This window comes from Centroberyx gerrardi, chromosome 20 (genome assembly GCF_048128805.1).
Source record: "Centroberyx gerrardi isolate f3 chromosome 20, fCenGer3.hap1.cur.20231027, whole genome shotgun sequence".
Taxonomy (NCBI): domain Eukaryota; kingdom Metazoa; phylum Chordata; class Actinopteri; order Beryciformes; family Berycidae; genus Centroberyx; species Centroberyx gerrardi.
In genome coordinates, this window is record NC_136016.1 from 9,980,822 (window position 1) to 10,001,975 (window position 21,154).

General features: G+C 44.6%; 1 protein-coding gene across 1 annotated transcript in view; it reads right to left on the reverse strand.

Moving 5' to 3' along the window:
- Positions 1-20,311, reverse strand: part of kif19 (kinesin family member 19) — a 33,949-nt gene extending 13,638 nt beyond the window's left edge. Inside the window, exons 1-3 of the mRNA XM_078290845.1 lie at positions 20,054-20,311; positions 18,495-18,575; positions 50-160 (exon numbers count right to left, since the gene is read on the reverse strand). Coding sequence (XP_078146971.1) covers positions 50-160; positions 18,495-18,575; positions 20,054-20,092 — 231 coding nt within the window. The 5' untranslated portion in view covers positions 20,093-20,311. The remainder of the gene's footprint in view (positions 1-49; positions 161-18,494; positions 18,576-20,053) is intronic.
- Positions 20,312-21,154: the final 843 nt, after the last annotated feature.

Consider the following 21,154-nt stretch of genomic DNA (forward strand, 5'->3'; position numbering starts at 1 on the left):
TTTATTCAGTGTTCTATTTTGTTGTTTTCGACCGTTTCTTCCGACTAACCTGATTGGCTGAGTAGTCGAACGCCACGTCAAACATGTAGGTCTTCTCCCTGGAGCGGTTGGCACGCAGGATGTCGTCTGGGTCCTCCATGGGGTCCATCAGAACCACCATCTAGAGAAGAAGAGAGTGGGATAGACGAAGAGAAAGAAGGACAGACAGAGAGACGGATTGGGAGAGCGAAAGAAAAAGAAAGAGGTATTTTTTTAACCACCCAATCAATACTGATCATTGTTACGAAAACGGACTGAATGGACGCGTCAATGGAAGCTGTCCCCTCTTATCTCGGAGAGGCAGCGCTTGTGACAAGAACAGCCCCTGCACAGAAGAAGGACGCTCTCGATAAATAAAAGCCAAGTATGTATGCGTGCACGTATGCAAATGGAAAGCCACTCAAGCCATCTGCCATGCTCTGAATCCTGCCTATACAACATAATGACCCAGCAACCAGCCTACATGTCAAGGTTATTCATAGCGTCTGGGAGGGATCGGCTCAATGAAGTGCATTCAAACGAGGCGTGGGGATGGAGCTGTTTAATGTGATTGCTAAGAATGTGTGTGTGCGTGAGTATTTGTACACCCGTCTAAATCACCCTATGCGTGAATGCAGAGTGCACAGGGATTGATCTGTCTCATTGTTCCAGATGTGTCCCTTCACAAAGCCCAACAACGCAGCCCCACCATCATTACCCATCAGTGAATCACAGCTCTCCAAAGGCCCATTTCAGAGCCAAACGCTGCGCAAAAACGGCACAGCACGATGTCAGAAAAAATAATAACTGTAATATTGTTGACAAATCATTGACACACACAGCGGCTAGACACGTCGTTGGCAGCTGAGGGCAAATTATTCTCCTCATTAAGTGTCGGACTCGAGCCTCCCGCTATGCCACCGGCGGAAAAGTCGAGTGATGAAGAGTCAGCAACAGAACTCAAAACAAGTGAGTCTCGGCAACTCTTGAGTGCACTTCGAGGCCCGTGGGCCACCGAGGATCATGGGATAGCTGGCTGTTGGCCAGGGCTAAACTGTTCAGCTCCGCTCGCTGGAGCTGGAGTGTCCTCCGAGGCCGGCAGCGCAGCCGCACCCGGCTTGTTTGATGACCCCCTCAACCGCTGAGCCGCTCACTTTGAAGCCTCTCAATTGAAATTCAAGAGGAGAGATCTGACTTTTAAAAAACTACCAATTACAGATTGTGGGAGGGGGAGGAAACGGGGGATGAAGTACAGAAGAGGGGAGGAAGAGGAGATGGAGAAAGCAAAGGGAGGGAGGGATGAAGCTACACTCTTCCTGCTTGTCCTTGTTTAGTCTTTTATGGGGCTCAAGATTATTCTTTTCATCCCCCTTTTTTTCTCCACAGAACAATTCATTCTTTTCTTTGCCGCGAACGGCGCGCATGGAGAAGAAGAGGCGCCATTGTGTTCGAGAGTCGGGGACAGCAGGTGAGGACAAGAGGCTTGGATGAGACTACAGCTGTTGACGCTGACCGAGCTACACTCTCTCTCATCCTTCCTCCCCCCTCCTCCTCCTCCTCCACTGAACTTCCTCCTTCCCCTCTAACTTTTCTCTGCACACAGTCCAGCTGCAATGACGTGCGAGTTCTGATCGCGTTTCACAGGAAAGATATCGTGAACAAGAGAGTACTTCTCTCCGTATCCAAGGTCAGAGACACTTCAGTCGCTCGGAGCCTCGGCTGGTCCGGCGCACTTCAGAACCGACATGACTGAGTCAAAGTTCTGAGTCATCGTTCGGTCTGTCAGAAAATGGCAAAGCGACTGACAGACAGATGGGCAGAAAGAGAGACCAGACCAATGAACAGATGACTGTGTCCTTAAAGTGCTTCAAGAAGTCTGTCATGTTGCGGGAGGCCAGGACAGGCAGCACCGTGCCTGTATGCAGGGTGTGTGTGCGTGCGTGTGTGTGTGTGTGTGTGCTTAGGCGTTCCTCGAGAAAGCTGATAAGCATGCAAGAACGCTCTTACATAATTGCATGTACAGTAGGTATCTCTTAGTACGTGCATGCGTGTGCGTGTGTTTTTGTCTGTGTGCGTGCACTCGGGAAAACCATTAAGGGCCAATGGTGTTGATAACACCTCTCGTCCCATCTGTCATCTGTGTTCCTTAAGTTACAGAGCCTACTACGGCCCCACCCATGAACACCCACACAGCAGCTGCTGCTTGGGCAGATTCTGTGCCGCTAATTTTCTTAAGTCTCCTGATAAGACTGGGATAGTAAGGTGCCGGCTCTTGTGATGGCACTCTATGGCAACATAAGACTGGACGCCTGGGCACGCACCTGGGTGCTTTGTGTGGCAGATATAAAGTAAATGGATGCTAGCAATGTAATATAAGTAGTCAGCCTATAGGTTACCTCCCTGAGTTTTAGAGAGCCTTGCCAACACAGGTGCTTTTCATAGGCGGCAATCCTCTGAGTTCAATTAAGGAGCTTCTGAAAGACAAAAGAGTGTGAGTTGAAGTCTGGGTCACTATCAGCTGCTTAGCCTTGAGGTTAGGCTTGAGGTCTAGTGTACAGGTTTAGGAGCTCTATTTGAAAACATGGCAGTCCCATGGATACAAGTCTCCCACATATTCTGTCTCTGCCTCTCTCTCTCTCTCTCTTGCATGGAAACATGTACACATAAACACGTAGCAACTGAACAAGCAGCATATCCTGTCAGCTGCACCCAGCAAGTCAGGGCAAGCAGGGTGGGCAGAGGCATGACTGACCACAAGAGCAGAGGCCCGCGCACTCCCACGCTGTGTGTTTGTGTGTGCTTATGAGTGCATGTGTGGTCCACCGTCTATTAACGCTAAAAACATTCTGCCATGGGAAATTCTCTTGATCTATCTTGATGCACTAAAGATAACATACGGTAGCAAAAGTGTCCATCTGGCACTTCTTCCAAACATCTGATACAGATCACGCTGTCGCAGAATGTAATGTCATGCGCTACCAGTGGCAATAAGTGAGTAAGCACCTCAGTCATCAAGCACACACTAACATGTAATTATCATGTTTGGATAAAACCTATGATTTATTTACACGTGGATAGGCCATGCAGCCATAAGAACAATCTGTTAAACACAGTGATCGGCCAATCTCGTTGCCCCAGAAAACCTGACTGGTGCATCTCTAGTATTTACCTCCCATGAATCCAGCAACAACAGCCTCAAAAGGGAGGAAGATCGATCAAACATAATCATTTCTGTGGGTTGTGAGGCGGTGGACAGCTGCACAGCAACCATTCCACAAACACAATTGGCACAATACAGCAAACACATGGAACCTGATAAGATAAATGCAAATGTCAGACTGGTTTTGGTGCCGCTGTTAATGAATACAGTTGACAAAGTAGTGGGCAAGTTGTGCAACTATGACACTGATAATGAACTATTAGGAGATTAACTGTGACTCTAAATATAAAGACTCAGAAGGCATAAAAGCGTGACTATCATGGCTATCTATTTGTCTTTTTGCCTGTCTGTGTTTGTCTATCTCTCTATTGTTCTATTGCCACCTGTTTTCCCTTCTGATGTTGGAAACACACAGTCTTCATGCGGCAGAAACATTGTAGAACTACACTGAGCCTCCTCAACATCAGTTTGCGGAATTAGCCTGACTCCTGTTTTGACAGTTGAAAGCCAGAGCAAATAGGTAACAATTTCATGTGTGTGACAGAAATTCTGCCTGTTCTGTACACTTTCAACATTGCAGGACACCTTACTAACTACTGTATCTACCTGTGTGGCCTTCTAAGTATTTTATCATTTATTTTCATTTTATGTATTGCATCTATTTGTGTGTGTTTCTAAATTATTTCTGTTTGCCCTTCTGAATATTATTTCTATTATTTTTATTGTCTGTCCTACTGCCTGACCTGTAGCCCCTGTATTTGTCTTCTATGAGGAAGTCAATAACAGGCAGATGGGCTTAGACTCAGTGAGTGAGCCAGCTCTTTTAACCTGACCCTTCACAGATCAGGCGAGATGAGAATATTAGTAGACAAAGGAGTGTCTCAACCATGGTCAAATTCAATAACAGATTATGGGATGATGTCAAGGTCAGATTTTCCACTGGGCAATGGATTGGCTTCTGCTGCTCCGTCTAGTGGCACCAAGTGCCTCTCTTTCGTCGACTGCTGACTAATTCATGGCTCCAAATGAAAGAGACATCAACTTTGACACAAGCAGGCCATGGGCCTGACGGGTCCAAGCACCGCATGAGGGGAAATGGAAAGCAATTTCCTGGTCGACAGCCTCGGTAAACGGGTGTCGTTTTTAGCAGTTTTAATCATGCTGTCTCGCATCACAATGCGTGTCACACGCTAGAGCCACTTCTCATTTGGATGCGGGGCTCAACTCAATTCAACCCGACCCTGGGGGCTGACAAAACAAATGGCCAGAGCGTGAATTTACACACTGTGGCTATGAAAAAAGGGGCTATTAAAATATTAATATCCTCACAAGGATCAGCCAAAGTCAAAACAACAGCTTGCTTATGCAGCGACATGAAACCAATTAGCTGGATGGCGCTATCTAAATGCTATATAAAGCAGCGGGGTGCGATGGAGCACCCTTGCCCAGCGCCTTTCTTGGCTGATAGGTTTTCTAATCAACGGGACTCCGGTCGTTAAAGCAGCAGGCTTGACTTGGTTGGCCATCTTGCTGATTACAGCACTGCTAGCTCCCACCACGGATCCATAATTCAAAGCCTGGATGTGGTGCGGTTTCACCTGCCTGCCTGCCTTGGCTGGCGCTGCCCGGCTCCCTGACTCGCTCCACTATCGTGTGCCAAAAGGCAAACGCTGCCAACAAAAGTCAGCAGTCGTGTAGACATCAACCCCTTTTATGGGCACTGGTTTCATTACACATAAAATATGGTGTGGAGCAGTTATGGATCACTGATGAAATGACAAAAGAGCACTTGGAAATCTCAATCATACGAAAAGGCTAAAGAGCCCTGACCAGACATACAGTAACAATAAGCCCCATTTTTCATACAAATTGTTAAAGCCTGGTTAACTATAGATTTAATAAGAAATGTGACGGAGAATAGAAATTTGCTGAAGAAGACATTGTAAGGAAAACTGCACGTGATGCAATGCTGCTTGTGGAAGAGTTTCATCAACACCCATTCCATAGCTTTTTATTTCCCCATGTGATTTTATTACTGACTAAAAGCTTTTTTCTTTTTTGCCTCACAAGATTTCCCTCCTATTGTCATCTTCAGTGTTTTTTGCCAGTTTGGGGGCCCTAAACCCTTCTCCACGCTCTTCACATTTGAAAAGAGAAATTTCCATGCCCGCCATTTACATGTACTTGTTAAACTTTCTGTGCAAATTCTCTCCAGTCTCACCCCCTGGGAATGAGACCAGACGGAGGCCTACTGGTGATCACCCTCAGTCGTGGCCCAGGCCAACTGGTGGATTAGCGCCTCACTGGTATAGGACATGATCACGGTTAATGACTGACCGCCAAGGGACAACAGCACGACACAGCTGCTCTCATTAACTCACATTTATTAGATGGTTAGAGAGAGTCTGGGAGAAAGGGGGTGAGAGACAGAAGATAAATAGATAGTCACACAGACAGATAAGTAGATATGAAGAAATTAACAGACTGGCTGGTAAAAAAAAAACAAAAGAGAGGAGGGAGGACAGACAGAACTATCAGACAACTATAGAGGAACTATAGTTTTTGTTTTCACCATGACTGAGCTGGTTTGGTGAGATGAAGGAAATGTCAATTTATAATAAAAGGGTGCAGAGGGTGTCTGAATCAGAGCGATAGGGCCAAAGCGGTCAAACCCCCTCTATGCATCCATGTCATGTTTTATTGCTCAGGTTTATGTCTTGGGTTTATTGCTTAGGTTTGTAAGGTCATAAGGTTAAGTGCTTGTTTTTGCAAGCCTACAGGCCTGACCTTGTATGTATCAGAGAGATAAAGGGTGTTGCGTTTGTATGTGTGTATATGTGTGTGTGTGTGTGTGTGCACAGTCACGCCTAAAGTGCCTGTCCATCTATGCATCTTGTTTTTCCCCAGAGACACCATCCTCTTCTAATCCCCCGGCGACATTGTGGTTACCATGGAAGCAGGGATGTAGGCACACCCCCTCCCTGCTCCCTCCTCTCAGACACCTGTTGCCATTAGACTAATGGAGAGGAAACAGAGGCCGCGCTGCAAAAAAATCTACATCTTAACAAGTCATTTATCGAGCACTGAATATTAAAATTTTGGTTTTAAAACAAATGAAAAAATCTACAGATAAAGAAAGAAAAAAATCTGGGATAATATAATTTGTTTCCAATGCAAATCAACTTGTTTCAAGAACTTTGTTGAGTCAAGTGACATTATCTTGATGCTGGTGGAGTGATCCAACTTATTTCACTTGATATCAAGAAAATTTTCAAAACAAGTGAAACTTGGGAAAAAATTTGGAATTTTCTCACCCCACTGGCAGATTTTTTCACTTTTTTTAATTTAATGATTTTTGGACTAAAAATAAATGGCACATTAAGATGGATATTTTTGCAGCGGGCTGCTACTTCTGCTGTTGCTGTTGTGACAACCTGTTTTTTTTTTTCCACTTTTATCTCTTATGTACATGAATAGAACATTTCCCATTCATCTTCTGAGTAAGTGACATACATTGTAACACATATGAAACCTGTTCAACTTGGAGCAACAGGCTGCTAATGCTGCTTCCTGGGGGGCCATCTGGGTGCCTTGCTAGGGTCCCTTCAGAAAGAAAGGGGACAGAGGCAGTAACTCACACCAAGGAGGGCCGCCAAGCAGCTGTCCTGTCCACACACACACACACACACACACACACACAGGGGCAAATGGGTATGTATATACACAGGCAGGCACGGATGTATATGCCTGTAGCCTGTATGCACACATACACATGGACATGCACAAACACACGTGTACGATATCACACACTCACACACACCCGCCATCACACATACGCAGACATGTACCTTAACAAGTCACTTAGTTTAGTAGTGAGTCTTAACTGATCTTAAAATTGAGTCGTCTTCTTGTTTTTGAAAAAAATTGCTAATTGGGTGTGATAATTTCACTTATTTCTATCGCAGTTTCAACTGCTTTGTGCATTTTTTTGAAACAAGACGCTATCTTGAAATAATGTGGATCACTCAACTACTAACAACATAATGTCAACAAATTGATTTGCATATGAAATAAATTACATCTCCAACTTGGCAGAATTTTTCACATACATACATACTACAAAGAAAAGTAAGAATTTAACAAAAAAAGACAAAATGACTTGTTAAGATGGATTTTTGTTTTTATTTGTACAGCACATAGAGGAAGACCAGCAGCCCTCACTCTCCTTTCACTTTGATGGGGATCCTCTCATGCTGATGAGGATGTTCCTCTCTAGTATAATGATCTGTCTCACAGCATCCAACATGAAATGAAAGAAGCATGTGTACCTGTGCTTGTGTGCGAGTATATGTGTGTGTGTGTGTGTGTGTTTGTGTGTGGAGTGTTAGGGCTCTTTCTGCATTTCAACATCTCCCCTTTCCTTATCTTTCAATTACACAATGACATAACAGCAGAGTCTTTGAACAATGACGTCTGTGTGCTGCGTTAAGAATACGGCAAAGAACAAAGGATCAAGATGACAAAAAAACCAAAACAATCAGGTCTCGGCAGTGACCTTTGCCGGGCAGCCTTTCAAGTCGCTCTTTCAGAAATGCAATCAAAGCTTTGGAAAATCCAATAGGTACAACGCGGCTAGTTATCTGATAGAAACCCTCGGAGCCGTCCTCCCTGTACCCCAACAATGCTGTATCCCGTTTCAGGGGCTCTCCATGATCGGAGGTGCGTGGCGGATCACAGTGCATCTGATACAGGGTGCTGAGTTGCACGCTCCGCAAGCTCTGCTCCGCTCTTCCTCGGGGTTTACATAAGACGTCTGCCCGTCTCGGCCTCTGTTTCTGGCAAGCGGCCGTGAGATCAATGCAGCCAGACGAGGGTCGTTGTAGTTCAGACTCACACGCGCACACACACGCACACACACACACACATAGATGCCTGCAATAGGATTCCTTGCCACTTACGCAACCAGAGGTCTTGAGAGATCAAGAGGTGGCCGAGTGAAGGGGCTCAGTGCTCTCTCTCTCTCTCTACCTTTCTTTCTTTCTCCCTCACTCGTTACTGATCCCTCCTTCGTCATGTCTGTTGCGAGGGCATGTTGCACAGATGTATTACTGGATAGCACAAGCACAGATGGTTACAATGGATAAGAGGAACAATACAGCAATTTGTCATCCATGAAAGCAATTCATTGAACAACTGAATCACAATAAAGTGTGAAAGTGTGAAGGAGGGTATAGCGTGCCCTAAGGTTGCCTACAATGTCACCATCAACATAAAAGAGATTTCAGATCATTACACTAAGACCAGTGCAACTGAGATAATTAGAAGGGAAAGCACATTATCTGTGGCCTGTCCCTGCGGTGCCATCAGAAACAAACATTCAGGATACACTGTTTCTCTTCTTCTTCTTAAAGTTAAGTAGTTGGATGTCAGAAATTGGGTCCGAGGACTGTTTGAGGCAGATGGCTGTTGGCTACTAAAGGTCAGAGTTAGCCTCGAGGTCAGTGGCCAGAGGTCAGCCATGAAACACAAACTGGGACAATCACCAATTACCCAGACAACAACACACATCACAGGGGGGCAGGAATAGAGCCACAACAAATACACGTGCGCACAAACACACATGCACACACACACTATACACAGAATCTTTGTGGGTCAACAACTTGCCACAGGCTGTCCATTTCAATGCCAGGGAAACAACTTAAGAGCGGAGAGGAACACAGCTGCCCCTCTGGCATAACGGAATGAGGTCAAAGTAGGAAACCTATGGATCAAAATCAAATCAAGTGAGAAAACTAGGTAGAGATAGAGGGGCCTGCCATTTCCCTGCCTTTATCCTGGCCCACTTTTTCAAAATATGGCACGATAACAAAGCAAAGCAAGATGCTAATTCAGGATGAATATCAGGCAAGTCATTTCTAACCCCCAAGAGAGATGAGACTGATGAAGAAAATGCTCAGAGGGCTCAAGAATAATGGGGCAGATTCACAAAACTGTCTGTTGGAATATATAACGTATCATCAAATTAGATCATCTTACCATAAACTCATAACTGGCCTGTTATCTCTAAAGTTAATCCAACACTGTGCCAGGCTCTCTCCATTTTATGATTGTTTTAGTAATAATTTGAAGTTAACTCCGACAATAAAGAAATTGCATACATTGTGATAATAACGGCCTCCACAAAGGTCTCACTAATATAAGTTGCCATCTTCTTCTTTCTATTGGCTAAACAGATGGTGACAAATTCATCTGTTTCCATAAGTTCCACCAACTTGGACTTTTGTCCATCAGAACAGATAAACATCTGGCAGAGACGGACATTTATCACCCATGTCTAATAAATAGACACTCCTCATTGAACAATAATTGAAAATAGATTGACCAGCTCCAGTACTTTTGGAACTGTCTGTATCAACCCAGCATCTCCTGTATTGTGTTTCTTCATTTTGTCCCACTCTGTTTCCATAAGCCTGGCACACTCACTGTGATGATATGTAATCATTATTATCATGATGACTCATAATTATATGGCTCTCAACCACCGCATTTAATAGATGAGAGGCAGAAAAACGTGGCTGGAAAATTTGGAGTGGTCCATGCACAGTAATGACCCTTGGAGTGGCTGTTCACAAGGAGGCAGGGATCCATTTAGTGCAGTGCCAAGTAAACTCCACATCCATGTCCACGTATTATGACAACAGTAATGGTTGCTTAACAGCACACCATTTTCACCCATGTCCAATGTCCATTATCACCCATTTTGCTGCCATCAAATGCGAAAAAGCCTGGGGGAAATTTTGTGAGACACAAAAACAACCATTAATGTTTTTCCAAGGTGCTCCATGTCTTGCGTAGACAGAGCAAGCGGTGACTTTTCCGCGAGTTTGTGAAAAACACATTGTATTCTCTGTGATGAAGATGAAAAGACAGGTCTCTCATGTGCTAGAGAGCGAGAGTGGCATGTGGAAGTGCACTTCAGGGAAGTATGTCTGAAGAGCTGAAGATTAAAACAGAGTAACCTTCCCTTACAAGTTGCCGCCCTGCTTCAATTTGTCCTCTAAAGAAGAAGAAGCAGGTACGAAGGGCTACCTCCTGATTTATCACACACAGCCAGGCCCAGAGCATATCATACACTCTCTGGACGAAACACAGGGCAAGCATAAGAATGTAGGACTCTATCCTCAGGTCACTGTTATGGTAAACACTTACATCTCAGGACATTATCACTGTTTCACTGTTCACATATTTGTTAGGGATGAACTGATGAAATGAGGGATGGACGCTGCAGTTAAATCTGGATAACATGGACGGGTATTATCCTGCTCTAGATATGGGGTCACATGCTCATCCACAGTGAAAACACAAAGGCAACAAGCTGACTCACATCCTTGTTATCCAGATTCATCCAGACTAACCACACGTCGAAACCTTATGATCATGTCAACTTCCCACCTTGCTATGAAGCTGTCTTGAAGCCAAAATGAGCCAAAAGGAGCGAAAGGAGTAGTTATTAAACTCCTGAATTTGAAATGAGTTGCCATACATTCATTCAGATTCTTTTGTTTGTTGTTATGGTTTTAGATCAATCATGCTATGAATGATTCACATTCCATCATTTTAAAAATGTTGAAATTGATAAATGAAATTCATAATTTTAGTGTCAAAGGGTATATTCTGGGTTTGAAACCAGCAACATCGCTTTTATAAATACAGTGTTTCCAATGTATTTTAAAGAGGCTTACAAAACAAACATGTTATGACTGGTGTGATACATAACAAAAGCCATGGAGAGTTGCTCCCTCTAGTTCCTCGGCTCTTGAGGCATATGGGGGATGTTTTCTCCTTAGTCTGCATACGGTAAGCGGCCTGCGATCGCTAGCTGTCACCCTGCGTCACCTCTCCCCGTCTTTATCACTCTGTTCTGCCTCCCTCCACTTTCCTCTGTCCTTCTTTCCCCTCACCTTCTTCTCTTCCATCTGTTGCTCTTCCATCTGTCTCTCCCTCGCACCGCTCACAGCACACTCTCTCTTTCCACCTTTACCTTCACATTTTACATTTACATTTTAGGCATTTTTTTAGCTGATACTCTCATCTAGAATGACTTACAATCAGTGAGAACGGTAGAGGTTCAGTGTCTTGCTCTGGGAGATTTTGAGAGGACACTTGGCTGTTGATGTACATTTTGGCTCTTGTGGGAATTGAACCCCTGATCTTCTCACCGCTAACCATTAGCTATGTACTAATGGACCAATGCATGGCTGTCTTTTTGGCCAGCAGTCCAATGAAGACGGAGCGGCGGTGGCCCCGCGGCTGGCCCATTCTTCCTGCTTGTGTAAGAGGTATTAGGTGGCCAGGAGGGAGCAGAGGAACATTCTGCTCTTGATACTATTACACAGAGCTGGCGAGGAGAGCAGGAGAGAGAGCACACACACACACACACACATTGAATATACACAACACACATACAACCATACACATTCACCCGCACCTAGCGAATACACACAGTTGTGCACACAGAAGCACATGGACTGCGGACCCCGAGCACGCTGATGTATTTTTTTCACGGTTTTGCCTTCCCCCTAAGACATAAGACATAATGTTATGCTCATGCAGTGTGGCGCTGCCTGGAACATAATTAGTTGATGATGTTACATTAAAAGTCCTCGGGCAGTTCCTTTCCTTCACCCCCCATGGATTGGAGGGTGACTCAGAGGATGCGAGAGGCACCGGCAAGGTGAAAACAATTCATACCTGCTACGTTGTATATTATGTAACAGCTGGGTTTCTTATAAAACTGGTATTGCATCAAGTTGCGTAATTGACTCATTGCGATGCGTGGTTGTCTTCTGGTCCTCAGAGCCGTGCTCAACCCCCTGAGGGGCTGGTAGTGGGCAGTAAGTGAGGAGCTCACTGGAGTGTTAAAAGCTGTTCAGAAGGGCCTGCAGCGGGGCCACTCCATGCGGCTAGTCTCCTTCAACAGCCGCTTGTGGTTAGCTGCCACGCCCTGCCCTTTCATCAGATTAGGAGTGGAAGAGCAGGGAGGGGATTGAGAAGGATCAGACAGGGTGGCAGGAATAGAACACGCACAAACACACACGCATACATAAAGGCCCTTGCTATAAAAGAGTCTAGGTGTGTGTATATGTGTATGCGTATTTATAGAGGTCGGGGGCGGGGGGTCAGAGAAAGAGGGAGGGAGTCAGAGGGAGACAGAAAGAGAAGTGGGGTCAGAAAGGAAGATGAAGGGGGGGATTATCCACTTAAAGTGGGCCTGGCTATGTGTCCACCTACACTTTCCGGGGTCAGACAGTCTATTAGTGTCAACATATTACCCCGGCTGCACGGAAAATAGGACTCTCTCCTGCCTCTGTGCGACCCGAATCGACTCTCCACTGGTTGTTGGTCATTTTCTGCCTCTCTCCGCTGTGCCACTCTAACCATTTCAGGCGCCGGCCTCATTCCTGGCTCTGTCGCTGTGTGTGGAGGTTAAATCTTCGCTGCTAAAGAGGACAGGGCTGTTTGTAGTTCCTTTCCCTCCCTTGTGCAACCCCGAAGCTATTCAAACACTCTGCCTCGTAAAAAAAGACATTGTCAGTGTCATTGTACATGGACAAAGTCTTCCCTCAGCTTTCTGACTAGCTTGTTATGAGGATGAACTGTTTTTCAAGCACAAGGTGGGAATACAGTGAGAACGAGGAAGAAAGGGAAGGAGGGTAATTTTGATACTGCTGATGCAAATTGCCCGGCATAAGAGCATCTTTGATCCCTCTGAATTACCACCTACGCCCAGTCTTTCTAGCTTTCTCTATCTCTCTCTCTCTCTCTCCCTTCCTGCTCGGTCTTCCCCTCCACATTCACAGGTTCTTTTCCAGTGGGAGCTGTTTTTGCTGAATCAGGCTGACTACGGTGCAGCCTCTAAGGTGAGGGCAATTTGAATCTCCTTTCACCGAGACATCTGTGTAGAGGGCGGCAGAAACTGTACACTGAGCACTTGAGGTGAGGTGCTTTGTAGTCCACAAAGGCAGAAAATTTGCCAATTCATGGCGTACTGTTATCAAGTAGACTCTTGCTTGGACCCGGATGAATACAGCTCATTGTTTTAAAGGCCTCGATCTTTACACAGGAACCGAGAGGCAAAGTGGAATGTTTTTGTTTGCCTGCTGGCTGACTTTCTCTCTCTCTCTCTCTCTCAGGCATCAGAATGAGCCACCTGTCCCTGAAAGAGCATTTTGCAGGTGAACACATGGTGGGAAAGTCTCTTGTAAGTTTCTGCTCCTCTCTTATAGGTGCGATGCAGCGCTTCCAAGGCCCTTACATTATCTGCAGACAAACAGAACTCCCAGAGTGAAAAGCTGCCCATGAAAAGCGACCATCATTACTTTGTGTGATATATTGCTGTGACACTTACAATCCACCCCAGGCCGCACTGAAAAGCCTCCTGCCACCAATCAAGCCGAACAAATGTTCCACTAAAGAACATCTCTGCTGCATTCATTATAGCCAATGGGAGATCTGGGGCCATACAAAAAAAAAAACAACAACAAAAAAATAGTGGTTTTAACCTGCTTCCCCTGCTGTCTTCTAGGGCTCATACTCCCCTACGGAGGACTATACTACTGAGGAAGAGAAAAAAATAAAACAAACAATGGCCCTGACCTTGTCTAGGTGTCTCCATGGAGACGAGGCCTCACTATAAAGCATTCCCCACTGTGTGCTACTGACAGGCCTGCCCTGCCGAAGAGATGCTTAATGAGTCCTAGAGCTAAGAAAGACACATCCTGCAGGGCACAAACACACTGACGTTTGCACGCAGGAAGATATACATACATGTGTGCATACAAACTGCGAGGCAAGGCACTGCATTAAGAACTCAGAAACCAAATTCATTTGGAATAGGCAATCAGCATGGTTATTTGTGGACTGAGTATGAAGTTCAGGTCTGGTTCATGGCAGAATAAACAGATTGAAAATGCTACTTTCATTCCTTGAATCTTATGGGTTTTGGATAATTTCTATATGCAGCTTTAAGCAGCACAAGTTGGGTAGAACAGAAAACCCTTGACTGTCCAAACATAATGTCTACTGTATCTACTACGTCATCGCTAATTTGGATCCCAATAAAATATCTTGACTGCCAAATGTACGACTCAGCTCCCCACCATGTGTCCGCGTAGCCTCCAAGGCCACAGCAGTCTGATGTAAGTTGAGTGAAATCAGTAGTGAGATCAAAATGGTCCTATCAGGTGTCTCATTCCCGAGGTTGAGCGACCATCTTTATCCCTTGGGGCTAAACATAGCCTAACCGTTAGCCTTTTAAGGAGGAATATCACCTGCCTGGCTCCTTTTACTCCACGGTGGGACGGGATGCCAGGGTTGCAATCAATTTGCTCTCTAGCACAATAAATTCATACTATAAATACAAACAGTAATTTGTTTGTGTCATGTTTTTGATATTGGGATTTTGAAGAAAATTCATTTCCTGAATCGAGCCCAGTCCTGGTGTAGAAAGCCATGAATCACAGAAACACAGCGAGTGAGAATCAATGGCACTCTGAGGAGAGGGTATAAACTGAACAGGTGGACATGTTGTTCGGTTGCCATAAATGTACTGACTGAAAATAATAAACCAAAAATGAATCATTTATTATTTCAGTTTGGTGATGAAGCCAGCCTAATCCAGCATTGAGGAGTAGTGTCACTACTGGCTTTGTTTCTGCCTGCTGAATGAAGACACTCTTTTTTTATCACTCTCAAATTGATGGACAGCATCATTAATACAAGGACTGATAGTAAGTGACAGCTTAACATGAGTTATAAATGTATTCTGAAGCTGTAAATTTGGTTTATGTTTGTATTGCATCGAGGTACTGCAGTGCACCAGCTCTGCAGTATCCCATTCGGTTTGAAGTGATCGTTTCCAAACAGCATCTGGTCTCCCTGGGTGTTGTTTTGTCCCATAACAAGGTAAGCTGTCTGTGGTTTCCACTCTCCATAGAGTCCCAGGCAGCACTGGTTGGGCTGGTCTGTTAATTACCCGATCATTACCACCCGCAGAACCCACACATAGCCCCATCCTGCCTCATCAAGCCGGCCACAACACTTCCTCTATTTTCCTGATGGAGTTTCACTTGCTTGACACTGATCAGAAATCATCATTTCACTTTGCTTCATTTTGAATCGAGATTCAAAATGCAAGTTTAACTTCCATTATGATCATACATTATTATCTACATATGGAAAAGTGTACTGTGTATGAATTTTGGAATAAAAGACACTTTCCTATGTTATGGTTATGTTCAAATAAATAGTTTACCCCGAGCTCCACTAATATCTCATTCATAAATCCACCTCACCACACCTCTGACCTACCCGCTAGCCTCTCAAGGACACGACAAGCCCACTGAGACTAACAGGCAACAGGTGGTCCATAAAAGGCAGGAGCTGTAGCCCTGGGGCTATCGCTGGGAGAGAGAGGGAGAGAGAGAGAGACAAAGAGAGAGAGACAGAGAGAGAGAGCAGGTGGCAGCAGGCTTAACCTCAGCTAAATGAGCTCATCTCCTCAGGCTTAGCCAGCCTCGAGTCATCTGCTTCCTGCCGGGAGAGCTAGACCTGGGCACTCCCACCCAGTCGGCCAAATCAGCCACCAGCACCCTGCTAATCTGTCTCGGCATTACCTGCAGCCCCGCGCTGCCATATGGTGACTGCCTGCCTGCCTGTTGCACAAACAAAGTCAGAAAGGGCACTTTTACATCAGTACACAATCCTGTGTGTTTGTGTAGGGACTGGAAGGGATTGGAGGTGTGTTACAGTATGTTTGTGTGTATAGGCATATGAGTATCTGCAGCTGTGTGTGTACGCTTATATCTGTGTATACATGTGTGTGTGTTTGATGACTGGGGCAAGGGTGACAGGTATAGGTAAACAGGTTCAGTGTGTGTATTAGCCATGCCATGCACCGTAATCTCACAACATCCCGATGTTGTCGTGGCCCACGTCTATGTATATCCTCTCCATTCATGCCAAGACGGTGCGGGTAAGCCCTTATCACAGCATGTGTAAACAGCACACACTCCCACAGCCTCAACAACAAGTGTGTATTGTAATCTCTATAAATCCTTTGCTGTTTACACCTGGAGAGACCCGCGATAACCCCACAGTGAGCGTACAGCGTATTTGTTTGTTTGTATTCAAAGCACTTCTATGCACCACCACACCGAAACACTGTCATACACTGTGCAGCTGTGATCAACACTGTAAAAATGAATCAGTGGGTTAATAATATAAATCTTCTCATGATTGACCTGTAATTTGATAATTTGATATGCAATTAACAGAGTATATTAACTCGAATAGGAAACATATAAGTATTTTTATTTTTTATTTTTGCCGAGGTGTTTTTGAGCTGGAGACAATAACAAAGCCTTGTTGTGGTGGCTGTGTCAGCAGCATATCTACCTGCCTACCGTATGCTCTAATCCCCCGGGTCCGAGCCTATTTTAATGATGTCATGGCAGGTAGTAGCGCCGCTGTTGTACTTAAGACTCGGTGTAATTGAATTGCTTCAACAGACAAACAGTAAGTCGGATCTGAGTACCATGGATTATCTGTGTTTTCCAGAAGTGTCCTCTAGGAAAACCTTTTGGCAGCATCAGCAACTGCCATTAACTATAGGCTATCCTACGCTTAAATATTATGTCTGTCTTCAATATTTATCACTGGTATACTGTACGGAGGAAAAATCTGAGTCAATTTAGAGTCAATTAGAATGCTGTTGCTTTCCTGGATTTGTCTTGGCTAATTAAGGAGAGTCGCCCACTCAGTATTACTACTACGACCACTAATGCCTCAATCAGCTTAGCCTGAGTGGGAAGACACCTCAGCAACTTCCCACTCACCATGCTCATCATCATTTGCACTATCTTCATCATCATCACACTCTCACCAGTGGTGTTGCTAAGTGGTCTCCTGGAGGGACACGTTGGCTATACAAAGCTATAATGGGTTGCCAGTGAATAGAGTCCCCAGGGAGCTCATACATACAGCATGTCTGCCTTATATGGCAGGTCACATGTTAACATACTGAGTGCAGGGGTTGTGCTCTAAGGAGAGGACACGGGCTTCTGAGGGAACTGGGAGGTGATATGGTCATTTATAGATGGAGTCTGGGTAGATCAAAATCTATGGCTCTGGATATGTACACTACCAGTCAAAAGATTGGACACACCACATTTTTCTTTATTTTTACTATTTTCAACATTTTAGAATAATAGTAAACACATCAAAACTATGAAATAACACAAACGGAATTATACAGTGACCAAACAAGTGTTAAACAAATCAAAACTATCTTATATTTTAGATTCTTTAAAGTAGCCACCCTTTGCCTTGATGGAAAGGCAAAGGCATTGGAAATAAATTCATACATAGGCATCACCTTCAGAAACAAATTTCAAGCATTTAAGCATAAGCCTTTAGATCAAAATGGCTTTAAGATCATGAAAAACATCATACATTCAATCAGGTGTGTCCAAACTGCTAGTGTATTTGTCCTCTACTGCTGTGCATGACTAGGGCCCATGATGCCTATTCAAAACCCCTTTGTGTGATTTCAAATGCATGTCAATCTGAAAGCAACAAAATGAGGCTTCTAAGATGTTTTCAGAATGACTGAATCGACCATACAGTACAAATTCCCTCTAGAGATCTGACAAATTCCAACAAATCCTACAATATGAAGTAACATGGTTGTATATCTTTGTATTTATTCATTTCTGAGATATTGGCACTCGCATCTAAGGCCTGATTTGAGTTCATTTGTCTGATAGGAATATTACACAGCTCTATAGTTGTGTTCAATTACATTCCAGGCGTTCGCTATGCTGACGCTTTCAGCCGTCTCCTTATGAAGGAACCTGAACCTTTCCATCACTCATTATTAGAAAGGTCACTCTCTGAGCTACAACACTGTGAGTCATCCACTGCAAGGCAGCAGCACGCGTCTCCAAATGAAATGAACCTGACTGAATCATCAGCCTGCCTGCCCGCTTGTTGTGAGTGAAGTATGTGAAGGATACAAACATACTGCAATGCTATTTAAAAACCCGCTAGCTATACTGAGGCCCCGCAGATACATTATCCATGTAGGCCAGGACCTGTGTCAGGCCGGAAAAGAGGGCTGAAACGGAGACAGCAGCCCTCTCACACACACACACTGACCCCATCACTCACTCACATGCATGCATACTGTATGTGCACAGACGTAAAGAGGACATATACCCCCACACACACACACACACATAGGGCAGCGTCTCACCTGGTCGTCCACTCTGTGGGCCACGATCGTAGCCGCCTCCTCCTGCTCGGCATCGCTGAGGGGTCGGATCCTCAAGGCCACCTGCGGGACACAGAGAATCATCTCAGTTCTCTTTCAATTCAATCAGCCTCGAAGAAATTCTATTTCTCGAACTGATTGGCTTGGAAATGAATTGAACCCTGCCTTGCCAGGGAGGACGGATAGCAACAGCACACAACTACACTGCCCTCGATTCCACAGTCATTGATTCCGTCCTAACAAAGGCCGTGTTTTCGGACTCTGTAAATATTGACGCAGTTATGTCTGAAGTTGTGATTGAGTGTGCGAGTCTGGGTAGAGATTCCTTGTGCGGAAATATGACTGGGCTTGTTCTGACCTGGAGTATGCTGCAGTAAAGACAGGAAAAGGCCTTGGTTTATTTGTCAATTACAGTGTATGTATGGATTCTTCTATGTTTTATTAACTGTTGAGCGCTGGATGGGAGACATTTTTCCATTCAACCAGACAATAAAGGACAGCCTCGTGTCTCATCTCATTTCATTCCACATTCCACTCTGAGTCACTATACCGCCTGATGAATGTCATTTTTCCAACCAAGAAACAGAAACAAATTAGACTGATGACATTTTCCCACAATCAGCAACGCTATCATAAATGGAAAACAGAAGCCTGATGTTCATATTTTACATATTGAGGGTAAATTAGCATTCCCTTATCAATATTGGGTAGGGATTTAGGGTGGAATAACAACTATTAACAATCGGTAAATGGGTGAGACATTGTATTTTTACACTACAACAACAGGCTCATTCTGGGTCACGCTGACATTAGCCTCTCTCCCTGCACAATTTCTTTTCCATTTACGTTCATCTGGGAGAGATTTAACTGGGACCTTTCACTGTGAAGAAGTGCTTTTGATGGGAATGAAATGGAATGAAAACACATAGTAACAATCACAGCATGGGTGTAATAGAAACTTCAGCGGGCGTGTGGCAGTCACATCCTCAGTATGCAATTAGAACAACACAGATGCACTGTCGAACGCATAACAGTATGTGAAATGCATTGCCTGGTTTGGGGTCTGGGGTGTTTGTTCCAAAAAATAAAAATAGCTCATTCAGCACCACCAAAGCAACCAGGGGGATTAATAAAGCTCTATTCAGTCAGTCAGCAGCCTGTAGAAAGTGTATTACATACTGGACAGGAGAGGCCAGGGAACTGAAACAGCCGTTTCAATTATTCAGATATGGGCCAGAGGACACAGTAGGCTATAGGTACCAGTGTAGGGCTGGGACATCTATGTATGTGCTGATAATAAAATCATCAAAAAACATCAACAGTCATATCTGGAATCAACAGAACAATAATTAGTCGTAAGACAAAGTTGTTTTTTAAATGTTCAAGTTATGTTTTGTTTAGATTACTGAACAACAGCTTGTTAGGATGAAAGAAAACTTCACAAGCGTAAATAATAAAAACTTCACTATGATAAATAATAAAAACAGTGTATATGCTTGGAATTAAAACACTAAATGGGGGAGAATGTAGTTTCAACTCACAGTTAGCTGGTGGTCCTTTGATTCCCCCGTGTCCTTCATGGTCACTTTCGGGTGAGAGTGTTAAGATAGTGAGCGTCAACAGTAGACGGGACAGTCGGCAACCATCCTGCGCACTGACGGTACCTGCATGCCACCTCCTCTAAACCACCTGCAGCTCACTGTGCTGGGCGGCCAGCGTCCAACTAGCGACCTGTCACTCTCTCCACACGGTAATAACACACCGAGCTGCACGGCTTCACGTCGTCCTCCTCACTTCACGACTTCTGTCTTGCTGTCGCCTGAGTCACACGCTAGTCTCTCTCTCGCTCTCTCCCTCCCTCTTTCTCGCTCTCTCACTCCCTCTCTCTCTTTCTCTGCGTCCTCTTCAAAGTGCGTCAACGATCCGTTTCTACTGTTTCCAGTCAGTAGAGTCAGTGGACTACACGAATCATGAATGTGGAGGCAGAAGAAGAGCCGGACAGAGAGAGTCAGGCACCTTCCTACTGCAGCCCACCTGCTACGTGCATTTCCTACTCCTCTCTTCGCTACCTGTTAGTGTGTTTCTATGTGTGTGTATGTGTGTGTATGTTGTCCCTGGAGATCCGCGGTACAACCGTTGTCAAGCCAGCCAGAATAATCTATACGACATCCGGTCAGAACCTTCAAAATAAGATCTTTATTGGTCAACCTATCGTATGTTGTGAGTTGTTATTTATATATTTTTTCCGAGTACGGCAAAGAAGTGTATATCCAAGGGTGAATTTATAGTAGATAATATCCTTTTCATATCATGTAGTAATAGCCATATAGGCACATGCAAGATTAGATTCCTGAATTTCCCCCACGAGATCAATAAAGTGCAATCTTATTTAAGATTACATCCTATGCATTAGCTGTAACAAATAGCCTACACAAAGAAAGGCTGAATCACATAACATATGCCAGACAATTTGGCAGGATGTCTATTATCCTGGAAAAATCCACTGTAACCCATAGCAGTGGCACACCTGTTCCTACAGGCTATTTAACTCTTCTATTTTGAAGGCTACATCGCCTAACTTCCTTTCTTTTTCTGTCCATCTGTGGCTGGCTTGATACACTACACAGCTTTCTCTGCAGGAA